The 14,868-nt window shown below is 46.5% G+C and overlaps 1 protein-coding gene across 3 annotated transcripts; it reads right to left on the reverse strand.

Moving 5' to 3' along the window:
- Positions 1-454: 454 nt before the first annotated feature.
- On the reverse strand, positions 455-14,811 carry LOC112907354 (serpin A9-like). 3 transcript variants are annotated; one of them, XM_072760455.1, is made up of 5 exons: positions 14,312-14,811; positions 10,404-11,051; positions 4,286-4,559; positions 2,218-2,365; positions 455-723 (listed from the first exon to the last, which is right to left on the reverse strand). In XM_072760455.1, the coding sequence occupies exons 2-5, from the start codon at positions 11,032-11,034 to the stop codon at positions 520-522; spliced, it is 1,257 nt and encodes a 418-aa protein (XP_072616556.1). In that variant the 5' UTR covers positions 11,035-11,051; positions 14,312-14,811; the 3' UTR covers positions 455-519. The 3 variants fall into 3 exon arrangements, with proteins under 3 accessions (XP_072616556.1, XP_072616555.1, XP_072616557.1); XM_072760454.1 differs by having other exon boundaries at positions 14,219-14,317; XM_072760456.1 differs by lacking the exon at positions 14,312-14,811 and adding an exon at positions 11,474-13,407.
- Positions 14,812-14,868: the final 57 nt, after the last annotated feature.

Genomic DNA, 14,868 nt, shown 5'->3' on the forward strand with positions numbered 1-14,868 from the left:
TCCCAGCATCTACTACGTGTTGAGTGAGTTTTTGTTGGAATGGATGAATGAAATCACTCAGCCCCTGAAATGTCGCATCATGACAACCTGGCCACTAGGAGTTAGCCCATAACCATGATCAGATTCGGACTCTGAAGGCACGGGGGAGCATTGTTCTTGGCTGGATCCTCATTTAGGGCCTGTTGATTTTTTTACTGTAATTCTGCAATAAAGGTGACTGACCTGCAGATTACCCTTCCCAAGGGCTCCGAGGAATGGGAATGTGTCAACCAGAAAACTCCATGAAGCTAGTTACCTGGGAGGATTTGTGGAAAAGAGTGCTGATGGAGGGTGATGGGGCTTTGGATTGTGACCTGGATCCCTGCTGACTTTTACTGGCCCCTCAAAGTGGCATCCCGGCAGCAGATGCATCTCCTCAGAGCAGGAGGAGACACGTCCGCAGGTCACACCAGGATTGTCACAATGTGATTTATTTCCTTGGGGTTTACAACATGTACTGAGTTAGCTGGAACTTTCCACCTAGAATTTGGTGGGATTTTCCACTTTCCCTAGGAAGAGAATGGTGTCTGTGGCCCTGTTGATCAGCAGCAGAAGGAAGGACCTATTGAAGCGGACGACGGTGTGGGAGGGGCCATCCTTTGACCGCACGATGAGCTTGGTGGCGGTGGCCGCTGCGGCTTCAGTGCCCTCCTCGCTGACATCCAGCACAGCCTTGTGGGTGGCCTGCCGAGGGAACAACAGATGTCAGCGGTCCCCGTGGAGGTGCCTCTGCTTCACTGAGCTTTGAGGTTCTGCCTAGGAACAGAGATGCCCCCCTCTGGGGGCCTCAAGCTCACTGCACCAGATGCCGGGCATTAGGTGCACAGGTGTCACTGATACTGGTCAGCTGGGTCCCTAAGTGTGGGGCTGAGTGGTTATAAATGCACATTGGAAAGCCTGGGGTTGTTGAGTCCTGGTCCTGCCCCTTTACTGTGGCAGAAATTCTGGGTGCTGCTGCCTGCACTCCAAATCTCTGAAAGGGCCATGGTAACGGGGTATAGCCCGCAAGATCATTGGGTGACTTAAACGAGATCACACAAAGTGCGGTGTTATGAAATACTGGATCCCTTCTGGTCTTCTAGGGAAGAGACTTAACCAGGGGGCCTGAGAACTCCCAACAGTTGTTGTTGTTCACATGTGCACATAAGCATGTAACGGGAAATGGACCATTACACTCAGCAGACTCCATTGAGACCTCTGTATTCTTTCCCCAGACACCAATGACAAAAGTCCCTTCAGGGACCCAGGATCACTTCTGACCATCCTAATCTATTATCAAAATACATTTTTAGGGGCACCTGGGTGGCTCAGTCGGTAAAGTGTCTGCCTTCTGCTCAGGTCATGATCCCGGGGTCTTGGGATGGAGCCCCATGTCAGGCTCCCTGCCCAGTGGGGAGTCTGTTTCTCCTTCTCCCTCTCCTGTTCCCCCTGTTTGTGCTCTCTCTCTCTCTGTGTCAAATAAATAAATTAAATCTTTAAAAAACACATTTTTCAGTCAGGGATCAGAAACCCATAGGTAGACAAGGACCAGACCGCTTGTTAGAGCTGGGGGCACACAGGACACCTGGAGGGCCCACTCTCACTAATGGGGACTCATGGCTCAGCTCTGGCTAATGGATGTTACGTAGGGTTTGGGCTCACTGTTGCCATGTGGGAATTGGACTCTGTGATTTCTTTCAAGACAATCAGAAATCTATACTTTAAAGTGCAATGTTCTACATGTTAGAAACTGGTTCTCTTTTTTTCTTTTTAGCACCGCAGACCAAGCACAGCACATCTATAGGGTACAAATGGCCCATGGGCAGCCAGTTTGACTTCAGTGTGAGGACCTAGGCGTCAGGGAGGTGAGGTCGAATGCCAGGTGTGTTTCTGCTTGTCTGTAACAGTTGTTGAAGTAGAAGTGCTACCTTCCCAGGAGAGGCCTGGGAGGCCATAGTTGGATCTTAGGAACATGTGTTTGAGGCATAAAAAAGGGGTAAAACTTGCCTGTGTATCAGGGGGATGGTGGCCATAAAGCCACAGGCCTGGCAGCCATGAAATTCAGCCCTACGTTTGCCACAGAGAAGTCACTTTTCCTCTCGGGGTCTGTGTTTCCTTATCAATGAGAGGCAAGGGTTTGATTAGCCATTCACTGGAGGCCCTTCCAGCTCTGGCAAATGTTCTCATGGACCAACTCACTTTGGAAAGCTGCAGGAAGTCTCTCTTTGTGATTCCAGAAAAATCAGCATTTTTATCAAAGGCATCCCGGATGCCCATCTTCGGGAGGATGGTTTCCAGGTCATAGGAGGCAGAAAGGGAAAATTTTGGAATGAACACCTCTATCCACCTATGGGGATGGGGAAAAAGGAAAAGGTGATGTCAGAGGCCCCTTGGTCTCTATCTCTGCTTCTAGGTGGCATTTCAGGAGGCTTTCTTCTTCGTCTAGCTAATTCTGGTTGCTGCTAAAGTAGTCCACACATCCCCAACAACCAACCCAGGTTGCTCTGGAGGTAAGCCCCCTGGATGAGCAAGTCTGGCACTGTAGATGAATGAGAAGGAAGGGGACCCCCTAATAAGGTAATAGAGCACAGATGAGGGGCCAGCAAAGGAGCCTGTGGCAGCAACCCATGGGGGATACCAGGCAGTGATGATAGAAGCCTGTCTGCCATCCCTGGCCTGGCATGCCCCCCACCCCTGCCAGCCCTTCCTGAGACAAACCCTGCTGAGCCCTGAGAGCAGCAGAGTCCAATAGAACTTTCTGCAAGGCTGGAAATATTCTCGTGCCGTCCAGTAGATTAGCCACTAGTTGTACATGTGGCTTTACATGAGGAAAAATAATCGTAGTTTTATCCAATTTTAATTAATGTAAATTTAAATAATTACATGAGGCTAGAAATTAATCAGCACAGCCATGGCGTTCAGCAAAAATTTTCCTTCCTTTGCAATGGTTTCCCTGAACCAAGAGTGAACAGCCCACATTTATTGAGCTTTTAGTATGCCCCAGGTATCATCCCAGGCACATTCATGAGCTTCATTTCCATTTTAAAGATGTTAAGATATAGTTTTAGTGCTTAGACCGAGGTCATGTATCTGGTAAGTCACAGAAAGGAAAGCACAGAAGTGCTGGGTGGACACTTGCGTTCTTATCGAGGGGCATCTAGCACAATGGACAGCTCTCTCTTCCCTGCAAATGCTCCCTGAGCTGGCCTGGCCAACCCCTCCCTGCTCCGTCTGCCAATCTTCACAGATTGCCCCTTACCCCAGCCTCTGTGCTGACTCCTCTGTCCAGCCGTGGCTGCTATCAGAGAAGAAACTTCTGTAGGATCAAGGAATCCTACAAGTGTTCCTTGATTCCCAACTGTGCCTCTTTGCCGGTGTTGACTCCTTTACCAAAAGAGCCCTTCCCGAGCCTCTATGCCCTTACTCAGACCTCCACATCCTATCTATGCTCCTGACTCAAATGCACCACCTCCTTGAAGCCTTCAGTGGGTCCCAGTTGAAAGCCATCTCTCTTTGCTCAGAAGCTCCTCAGTGCACTCCCTGCCTCCCACCCCCACCCCCTGCCCTGAGAAACTGTAATTCTTCTTGAATTACAGTTATCCCTGATCCTGTCTTTGTCTCCTCCTGGGCTGTGGGCACCTGGGAATGGTGGCTGACAATGGCTGAAAATGCCAAGAAAATATTCCTAAGAGATTGTACCTAAGATTTTGACATCCCTTTTTATATTATGGTTAACAACCTTTTGATAGTCTAATAGTAATCTTACTATTAGGTAACGTTATCAAATATGCACAATCTTCCTGGCACTGTTCTAAGCACTTTATAAAGAGTAACTTGTTTTTATCTTTTCAACAACTTATGGGTTGAGTAATATTATTATCCTCATTGTCAATGCTTCTCTTGCCTGTTTATTTTTATAGAATCATTCCATGGAATTTAACATCAGACTGACTGATAGAGTGAGTGCTGTTAGCGTGGAATTGCTAATGACATAAGAGTGTTGAGGGGACATATTAGCTACATGCCCTTGGGCAATTTGCCTCCCTTACTAGAGCCTCTACTTCCTGTTCTGTAGATGGGGGGTGATAGTGCTCTTCATCTGTCAGGTGGTCATGAAGTTCAAGTGAGAACACAGCCCCAAGTTCATTATCCAGCAAGTAGCTGGCACTCAGTTGGCATTCAACAGCTGCTATCATGGTCTTTCCCCTGTCCTTAGAGGTACACCACCACCCGCCTCAGGTCTCAGGAGACTGACACGGCTTCCCACCTCTTCTGGAGTAAGTGATTCCATTTCCTCAGCGTCCTAGATGACAAGGCCTGCTCCAGTTGCCTCATCTTGCCCTGGCCAGGGAGGACAAAGAAGGCTGCAGTGTCTTCATCATAGTCCATCCGTAGCACAGAGCATCCCAGCTCTGCATCCACTCCAAAAGCAAACTCTTCCACCTGGTGCATCATTGGGACCTTCACTGTGGTCCTCTTACCCACCAGGAATGGGGAGCTCTTACTCGTATATCCAGGGTTAAAAGGCTTCTCCCACTTGCCTAACAGAGAGAGAAGAGAGGTCTTTATGTCTAACTCAGTGAGGTGAAGACAGCAAACATGAAGAATGAGGGATCTCTGAAAACTCGCTCCTCCATGAAAGCAATGAGAAAACTGCCCACAGTGGTCAGAATTAACTTTCTTAGAACTCTAGAAATTAACCAAACTCTTTCAGCCAATTAGGGAACAGTTCATTAAAGTGAAGCAGCTAAATCTTGGTAAGAAAGTGAGCTTTGTGGTATTTTAACTTGTCCTACTTGCATTCCTCTTGTCCTAACTCTTCAATAATAGCCTGGAAAAATAATAGCCTGTGTTTGCAGTGAAATCCAGCAGGCTAGCAGCCACTGAGGGGGGGAAAAATAGGGCTGGAACCCTTTCAAAGACTCATTCCCAAAAAACTGTTATTTGACCTGTCTTGTGCTTCCCTGGAAGGCATCACTTGCTAAACTGTCTGTATTTGATCTGATTTGGAGCTCAACCAGTAAAAAAGGCTATTTCTCAGAGGAAATTAGTCAAAAGCAGTCACAAGCTGTGATAAATTTTGCAGCTGCTGGAGGCAGGAGGTAACAGGGCAAACAACAGACTAATCACAAAGGTTAACAGGACAGGCAGGGCAGGGCTGGCATGTGCAAATGTGACAGAGTAAGGACCTCTGCATATTTCCCCCATCAAAAAGACAATGAAAAAAACTGGCAAAGATGTCCAGAATCAACTCTTTTGGAACTCTGAAATTAACTAAAGGCTTCCAGCAACCTGGGGAGAGTAAATTCAAGAAAAATGGCCAAACCTCAATAAGAACAGTCAATTTCATGGTCATTTTAATTTGTGCCAGTCCCATCCCCTGCTCTCTAGCTCTGCAGTAGCCTTGAAAAACACCAGCCTGTATTCCCAATACCATTGGAAGAACTGATCTAGAGGTCTTTCAAAGACTCATTTTCAAACAATTATTATTACTTGACCTCTCTGGTAGTTACCTGGAAGACCCCACTTACAAGGTTGATTGGTGCTCACTCAGTGCCTAAGGCCTTCTTCCCAGGGAGTTGGAACTTTTTGTTAGAAAGAAGTACAGGTGAAAAAAAAAAAGGCAAAGAAAGAAAGAAGTACAGGCAAATGTTTTAGTATCATGGTTGTCTGAATGAGGATAATAGATCAAACAATAAAGTGATCAAAAATTCTGAAAGGTAAAGTTAAGGAATAAGATGTCTATAGGAGACATATTTGGGAAGTTTCAATATATCCTGGGCATTTAGAAGCTACATGCAGGTATAAAGCTGAATGTATATTTAAAAAAAATGAGAAGGCTTTAAGTTCATACTTACGGCTGACCTTGAGGGTCTGCATAAACAGAAAGTGAAGTCTGAGTTGGAGTTATAAACTTCCTGGCTGAGTGTTGATGGCATACTGTACTGTGCGCGCAAAAGTCTTCAGCAAAGACTAGATTTATTTGTTCTAGGCACTTAAGAAATTTCTGCCCAATCATAGCTAACCATTTAACTAAACAAGAAGACACTTCGGTGACCACACATGACGAACTATAGACTTAAAAAAAAATAATAATACAGAAAAATCACTGAACAAACAACTATTGTAACAAGTGAAAACAACAAATCTTTGGAAGGGAAGAATCTGATTTTCAGAGTTGTCACACTACATAATTTTAAAAATCCAGCTTTTACAAAAAAAATATGAGACATAAAAAGAAAGTATGGACCATACCCAAGAAAAAAAACAATCTACTAATATCAGAAATAAAAGAAGGAACAGGGATGTCTGGGTGGCTCAGTGGTTGAGCATCTGTCTTCTGCTCAGGGTGTGATCCCAGGGTCCTGAGATTGAGTCCTGAGTTGGGTTCCCTGCAGGAAGCCTGCTTCTCCTCCCTCTACCTGTGTCTCTGTCTTCCTCTCTCTCCGTGTCTCTCCTGAATAAATAGATAAAATCGTTAAGAAAAAAAAAAGGAGGAACAGTGCCATAGATCTTATGGACATGGAAAGGAAAATAAAGGAGTACTATAAACAACTCTATGCCCACAAATTTGATAACCTAGACGAAATATTCCAATTTTCCAATGTTTGCAAAGGAAGAAATAAACACTATGAATATGCCTATATCTATGAAAGAAATTGACAATCACTAATAACCTTCCAAAACACCAGGTCTAGATAGATTCACTAGTGAATTGTACCAAACATTTAAGAAAGAAATTATGCCAATTCTTTACAATGTCTTTCAGAGGATAGAAGTAGAGAACATACTTCTAACTTGTTCTATAAAGCCAGCATTACCTTTTTTTTTTTTAAAGATTTTATTTATCTATTCACAAGAGACACACAGAGAGAGAGAGAGAGAAAGAGAGAGAGAGAGGCAGAGACACAGGCTGAGGGAGAAGCAGGCTCCATGCAGGGAGCCTGATGCAGGACTCGATCCCCGGACTCCAGGATCATGCCCTGGGCCGAAGGCAGGCGCTAAACTGATGAGCCATGGAGACGTCCCACCAGCGTTACTTTAATACCAAAATCAGACAAAGACATTGCAAGAAAGGAAAACTATAGATCAATATGTGTCATGAACATAGATGCAAAATGCTCCATGAAATATTAGCAATCAAATTTGATAATGTATAAAAATAAGTATGCACCACAACCAAATGGGGTTTATCCCAGGTTCGTAAGGCTGGTTCAACATTTGAAAATAAATTAATGTAACGCATCATCAAGAAGCTAAGGAAGAGAAATTAATCATATCAATAGATGAAGCTAAAACATTTGACAAAATCCAACACCCTTTCATAATAAAAGTTCTCAGCAAACTAGGAATAAAGGGGAACTTCCTCAGTTTGATTAAAAATACCTACAAAAAGCCTACAGCTAACATCATACTTAATGACGAGAAACTCAAAGCTTTCCCACTAAGATCATGTATAATAAAAGGATGTCCCCTTTCACCACTTCATTTCAGTATTTTACTAGAAGCTATAGCTAATGTAATAAGACAAGAAAAAGAATAAAAAATATACATTGTGGGAAGAAATAAAACTGTCTTTGTTCACGGATGACACGATTGTCCTTGTAGAAAATCCAAGAATCAACAAAGAACTCCTTGAACTAATAAATGATTATAGCAAGGTTAATATGCAAAAGTCGATTACTTTTCCACATGCCATCAGTGAACAAGTGGAATTTGAAGCTAAAAACACAATACCATTTACATTTGCATCCAACAAAATACTTAGGTATAAACCTAACAAAATATGTATAAGATCTATATGAAGAAAATTATAAAACTCTGATGAATGAAATTAAAGAACTAAATGAATGGAAAGATATTCCATTTTCATGGAGTAGAAAGACTCAATATTGTTAAGATGTAAGTTCTACCCAGCTTGATCTATAGATTCAATGCAATCCCAATCAAAATCCCAGCAAATTATATTATAGATATTAACAGACTAACACTACAGTTTATACCAAAAAGCAAAAGACCTAGAATAGGCAACACATTATTGATGGAGGAGAACAAAGTTGGAGGAATGACAATAACCAACTTCAAGATTTACTATAAAGCTATGGTACTCAAGCCAGTGTGGTATTGGTGAAGAATAGACAGATCAATGGAACAAAGAGAGAGCTTATGAATAGACCCACATAAATGTAGTCAACTGATCTTTGACAAAGGAATACAGGCAACATGATGGAGGAAAAATAGTCCTTTTAACAAATGGTATTGGGACAACTGGCATTCATATGAAAAGAAAAAAAAGAATCTAGATACATACTTTATATCTTTCACAAAAATTAACTCAGAATAGATCACAGACTAAATATAAAACACAAATCTATAAAACACCTTGAAGATAATATAAGAGAAAAACTAGATGAGCTTGGGTATGGCAATAATTTTTAGATATAACACCAAAGGCATGATGCCTGAAAGAAATCCAAACTTCATTAAAATGTAAACTTCAGCTCCATAAAAGACCAAGAATGAAAAGCCACACAGCAGACTAGGAGAAAATATTTGAAAAGATGCACCTGATAAAAGACTGTGATCCAAAATATACAAAGAACTCTTGAAACATAAATAAGAAAACAAACAACTGGATTAAAAGAGTGGGCCAAAAACCATGACAGATACTTCACCAAAGATGATATGCAGATGACAGATAAAGATGAAAAGCTGCTCTGTATCACATGTCATCAGGGAAATGCAAATTAAAACAGCAATGAGATACCACAAGATACCCATTCAAATGGCCCAAATCTGGAACAATGACACCACCAAATACTGGCGAGGATGTGGAGCAACAAGGACTCACACGCTGCTAGTGGGAACACAAATAGTAGAGCCACTTTGGAGGACAGTTTAGTGGTTTCTTCCCAAACCAAACATACTTTTGCCATACAATCCTGCAAACACGCTCCTTGGTATAAGGAATTAAAAACTATGTCCAAGTAAAACCCTGCACTTATGATTCTATTTATATAAAATGTCCAGAATAGGCAAATCTATAGAGGTGGAAAGTCCATTACTTGTTTCTAGGGGAAGCGCAGAGTGCTCACAGATAGGGGTCTCTTTTTGAGGTGCTGATATGTCCTGGAGTTACAAAGTGGCCGTATTGGCACAACCTTGTAGATATACTAAAACCCAAACCCCACTGAATTGTGCAATTTAACTTGGTGGATTTTGTGGTACATGGATTATAATTCAATTAAAAAATAAGATGAAATAAAATGGAATAACTTATATAAAAAACAGGAGACTTAAAGGAGGCTCAGAGCATATTACTTCTTTTTCCTTTCCCGCCCTTCTTACAGAATGGATGGATAAATGGGTGGAAGGTGAACAGGTGGATAGAGGGAAAGAGAAATGGGGGAAGGAGGAATGGCAGGAGGGAGAAAAGAAGGGAAGGGGAGAGAGGGGAAGGGGGAGGGATGATACGGTGGTGTTGGTGACGGCTCTGCTGAAGTTGGCTCTGTCATCATCCATCCAGTAAGCAGAGAGACTCGCACACATCAGGCTCTCAATACATGATAGATCTTGTAAAGCACCTGCCCAGGATCATGAGCAAGTAAGGGGCGGAGTAGAATTCAGACCCAGGGCTGTCTGACTTCAACGCCCATGTCCATGCTGTAGTAGCACGGTGTCTCTGTAAACTGTAAAGCTCTAGACAGATGTCCAGGGGATGTGAATGGCAGTTACACTGGCGTGTCTGCACTTCCACACCTATGAAAGTGCTCTGGCTTTTGGATTTACCTCTTGAGCTGGGTTTTCAGAGAACTCTGTGTCCCTCCTCGAAACCTTCAGGGGCCACTAGGGCTGCTGCTAGTAGCAAGAGATGAGGTCTTACTCCCATGCTAATTTCCAGAAGATTTTCCCCATGGGCTGCCCAGTGACCCCAATGGACACATACTCAGGCTAACCAAAGACAGAGCTGAATGAGCCCCCAACGTAATCGATGAACTGAAGCTAAGGGAGGAAGCAGGAGGTATTCACGGTCATGCAGCCAGCTCATTCCAATGGGAAGTCCAAGTTCAGACTTCCCATTACCTGACTATGCCATCTGGGGTTTGTTTAGCTTGCTTATTAAACCAGGGTAAAAAAACAAACATTAACATAAAAATCAACCTCTTGGGGTCCCCGAGTGGCTCAGTGGTTTAGCACCTGCCTTTGGCCCGGGGCGTGATCCTGGGGTCCCAGGATCAAGTCCCGCATTAGGCTCCCTGCATGGAGCCTGCTTCTCCCTCTGCCTGTGTCTCTGCCTCTCTCTCTGTCTCTCTCTGTCTCTCATGAATAAATAAATAAAATCTTTAAAAAAAACAAAAAACAAAATCAACCTCTCAGCGTCTTACCTTTAAAGAAAATGTGATTCACTAGGACCATGACCGTCAGAGGTTCAAGGCTTTGGATTAAGTTTACCACCTTCCCTTTGGTCTCCTTCTCCACATAGCTGTTTATCTTCTCCCGGGCAGTAGAGGAGCTAGAGAAATCTGTAGAAAAGACTTTTGACTCATAGAGCCTCTTGACGTCATCCAAGAAATTTGTCTGCAGCCACAGCTCCTTTTTGATAAAGAGGACACTCCCCATCCTCAAGTCCAGGTCTTTGCCGGGGACTCGAAGTGAGTGGAGCAGGTGCTGGAAGGCCTGGTGGATGGAGGACTCCGGCAGGTGTGTAAGGTTGAATCCCAGGCCCTGGAGGATCTGGGTCTTGGTGGCTGAGCGGGCCCCGAGGGAGAGCATGGCCAGGCAAGCAGAGACACTCAACGGGGAGAAGAAGACGTTCTGGTCTGGAGTCTTCAAGATCAGCCTCTGGTACAGGTGGAAGGCGAAGTTGGTGTTGCTGGAAGACAGCTGGGAGGCGGCGGTGCTCCTTGTGGAGGACGGGCAGGGGGAGCCTTTGCTGGGGGCCCGGGGAGGGGGTACACAGTAGATTGGAGCGGAGATGCTGACAATGAGGAAAAGTCGATAAAAGGAACATGCCATCTTGGAATGAAGTAAGTCTGTAAGAGAGGAGAGAACCACTGAGGGAAGGTAAGCTGAGCCTCTGGCCCCCGAATCAGACACCTTGCAATGCCCCACCCTGTTCTCAATAGAATGGGGACACGTGTAGGGACACCCGGGTGGCTCAGTGGTTGAGCGTCTGCCTTCAGCTCAGGGCCTGATCCTGGATCAAGTCCCACATTGGGCTCCCCCCAGGGAGCCTGCTTCTCCCTCTGCCTGTGTCTCTGCCTCTTTCTCTCCGTATCTCTCATGAATAAATAAATAAAATCTTTTTAAAAAAAGATTGGGGACACGTGGGACGGTTAACAGAGCAGTTAACCCTCACATAATCTCATTGTCTCTCATAAACGAGATGCAGGTATTATTGCTGCCTTTAGTTTATAAACAAGGAAGCAGGCCTCAGAGAGGTTGTGCAATTTACCTCCCGCCACACAGCTGGTGTGGGTTCCGTCTGGGAATCAAAGTCAGGTCTTAAGTCCGGAATCTCAGATCCCACGCTCTTTGCTGTTTCTGCTTCATAGGTGTCTTGTTTGGAAAGTAAGACAGTGAAACTAGATTGCAATGTCCCAGTCTTAGCAGCCAGAAGCGTCCTCTTGCCCCTCAGAGATCCCTCCAGATAATCTTGGTCCCTTTTGTGTTGAACCCTTTCCTTGCTGTTGCTGCTCACCCCCAGCCACGGGCATTGGCTGGCATGTCAAGTGTCCCTCAACGGGCTGTCCTGGCTAGTTGCTGGTGGGTCTACCTCAGGCAGCGACTGCCTGCCCCCTGCCTGCCTCATCCAGCTAGACCCAGGCACCAGGAGCATTTTGGATCAGGTGACCTGGTGGCAGTTGGAAACTCCGGTCGTTTTGGGACAGGACGGGGCTGGGCTTGCTTTCAACTTTGATGCTCACGGTAGGCGAGTTTCAGCTTCTCTGGATTATGGTTTTCTTTTTCTGCTCTGGGATGATGGCCTGGCCTGGACCTTATTTAGTCATTCAGAAGATCAAGTGTGATGAGGTCACTTGTCTATGTCGGGACAGTCTAAGGTCATAGCCATGCTCCCAACAACCTCTTGGTCAAAACTGAATTTATGCAAATTGAGTAATACTGGATCATACCAGATGTGATTAAAATCCAAAGGAACAATGCGAAGAATCTTTTTGCCCAATGGGTAATTCTTTTGGGAAACTGCAAATCTATCTCCATTTCCCTTTATCTATTTGGGGGATTTTTGTGTTGTAGCAGGGGAGTGTGAGGCGGGCTGCAGAAACGGGGACACTGTGGGGGGATGTACAGGCTTGATTCTGCCCATGGGATCCACAGAGGGGAGGCAGAGGAGGCCTCTGTCCGAACAGAATTCCCAAGGACTGTTCTGGGAGCCACGTGTGTCCTTCAGTGCTCTCCCTGGCCCGGGCACCATGCGCTGGGTAGGAGTGGCAGGAGACGCTTGGTGTTCTGGCCCGAGTGGAAGGGGTTTACACCAGGGTGGAAGGGAGTGAACAAAGGAGGCACGTGGGATGGAGACCCTAGTTTCTCCTAGTCGATGAACTCTGTGACAGGCTGGGGGTGAGAATGTGGGGTCTGTAGGACAGCTCTGATGGGCAAGGCACCTGCTGTGTCAGCGTGGTTTGTGTGAAAGAGGAAACCATGGTTCCAACACACACTCACTTACACGGATATCCCAACTGGGCTGAAAACCTAACCCCGCTGCAGTTTCCACCTCCCCCCCAGAGATGTGGCCTTAACCAGTCTGTCAGGATTTTTTTCCATCAGCTCACTGAGTCTGCCATATGGGCTCTCCATCCCCTACAGGGAGAAGAGGTCATCGTGTGGGAAGACCCCTGGCCTTTCCCTCTGGAGCAAAATGCCTGGTCTGGAACAATCTCTTTCTTTGGCCAACAACCTCCTTGCCAAAAACCCCCCTTCTGTGAAAACTTGCCATGTTGTTCACCTTGTCGGAGCTGGATGGGGTGCTCCCCGAGTCGTGCATTGCTTAATAAAGCCAATCAGGTCTTTGACATTTCCTCGGTGGGACTGGCATTAGTTAGCAGTCCCAGCGCTTGATCCCAACAGCCGGGCAGGGGCCAGAGCCTAGGGCAAGACCACCCGTCTCCCACACAACCATGTTCTGTGTAAAGAATGCAAGCCTTGCACAACCACCTGTGAGCTGTGGTCTGATTCCCCCCACCCCCGTCTGTGAAAAGGGTGGCCCAGAGAGTCTGTGTAACACTCAGCACAGTATCGGGCGTGCAGATGGCATGAGGTCAAAGCTGCTTCTCCCCTGTGGCTGTTGTGATTTTGCATTCCTCTCTTGGAAGCAGGGTGAAGGGGCAGGCTTGTCCCCGGCTATTCTTGACTATGGGAAGGGAAGGGCTTGAGGGAAGAGGAAGGCAGCCATGCGTGAGGGGGAAGGAGTCGCCACCAGGCCCAACGATGAGGGACCTCCACACAGCAGGGGGCCTCGATCCCTCTCCGGGCACCTGTCAACACTGGCTCTGCCTCCCAGAGGATCCACATCCCCATCAGCAGACACGGCCTTGCCGTGACAAGACACCGAGGGTGTCTGACTTCATGCCCCAAGTCCTAGACTGAGCAGGGGAGACCGGCCTGCACCAGTGGCCCCTCAGGCAGTCAGCTAGTAAGTGTCCTGGCCCCTCATGGCCCTGGCCTTCTTGTGACCTTAGAGGAGCTGCTGCTTCTCTCTGGGCCTCAGGGAAGTGACCCCAAAGGGCTCTATGGCCATGGGCCTCCAGGGGCAGATCCTTATGCTCTTGAGGAAAAGCTCTGATGAAAGCTTACTCTTTCAGCTCTTAAAGTCCAACTTCCTTCCACACCTGGCCTCTCCCTATCCCCAGCTCCTCCCATGGCTCATCCCATGGCTCATCCCAACTCATCCCATGGCAGCCCCTTCTCCCTCCTCACTCTCTCCCTGCTGTGACACAGCTGTGGCCGGGGTGTATGTGAGTCTTGCCATTGGGCTCTGTCCATCTCGATGAGAGGGACACTCTCTCACCTGCCCCCTGCACCTGCTCCCGTCTGGGTCCCTCTCCCCCAGGAGCCACCGCCTTCATCCTACCTTTTATCTTCTCTCCTCTGCTCAATCCCCCATTTGGCTCTCAGCAGGGTCACTCATCCACACTGCAGATTGGGAGCTTTCTAGATGCAAAGCTCATGTGGCACTCACCTCCTCAGCTTCCTCAGTGGTTCCCCACCGACCTTGGGAGGAATGGCCAAGCACCTGTCATTCAAGGTCTTTCTCTGCTGGGCTCCAACTTACCTCTCTAGCTTCATCCTCAAGCACACAGCTGTTCCAGGTTCCTGGAAAGGTTACGTGGCCCTCCGCCTACCTACGCTGCCCTGTCTTCATTTGCCTCCCTATTTAGCTTGAGTGTCAAAGGGCTTCATTCCATTCCAAAACCCTACACTCCCTGTGACACACACTTCTGGCAAGGCCCCAAACCTGAAATAACCCACCTGTCTGTCCCGTCTTTGCCAAGTGCCAGAGGGAAGGTGGCTCAGCGAGACAGTGTGGACCGAAGTGACTTCCCAGTCCCCAATCCTTATCTGTCTGGCCACAGAGCACCAACACCTCGCTCTCCCATTGGCTACAGGGAATTTCTCAATCTTCTATTTCTGAAGACGGTCTCCTCACCCTGGCACGTGTGCATCAGACCGCCTTGCTTCCCATGTCCCATGAAAGACAGACCCTCAGAAAAGGAACATATCCCATGCTCCCAGCACTCCTCCCCTTTCCCACCCCTCCCCTCCACCCCTCCCATAATTTCGGAGAGCATCCCTTATATCCATAGCAGGACCCTCACACCCCTCTCTTCT

Source organism: Vulpes vulpes, chromosome 6 (assembly GCF_048418805.1).
Source record: "Vulpes vulpes isolate BD-2025 chromosome 6, VulVul3, whole genome shotgun sequence".
In the NCBI taxonomy this organism is placed as follows: Eukaryota; Metazoa; Chordata; class Mammalia; order Carnivora; family Canidae; genus Vulpes; species Vulpes vulpes.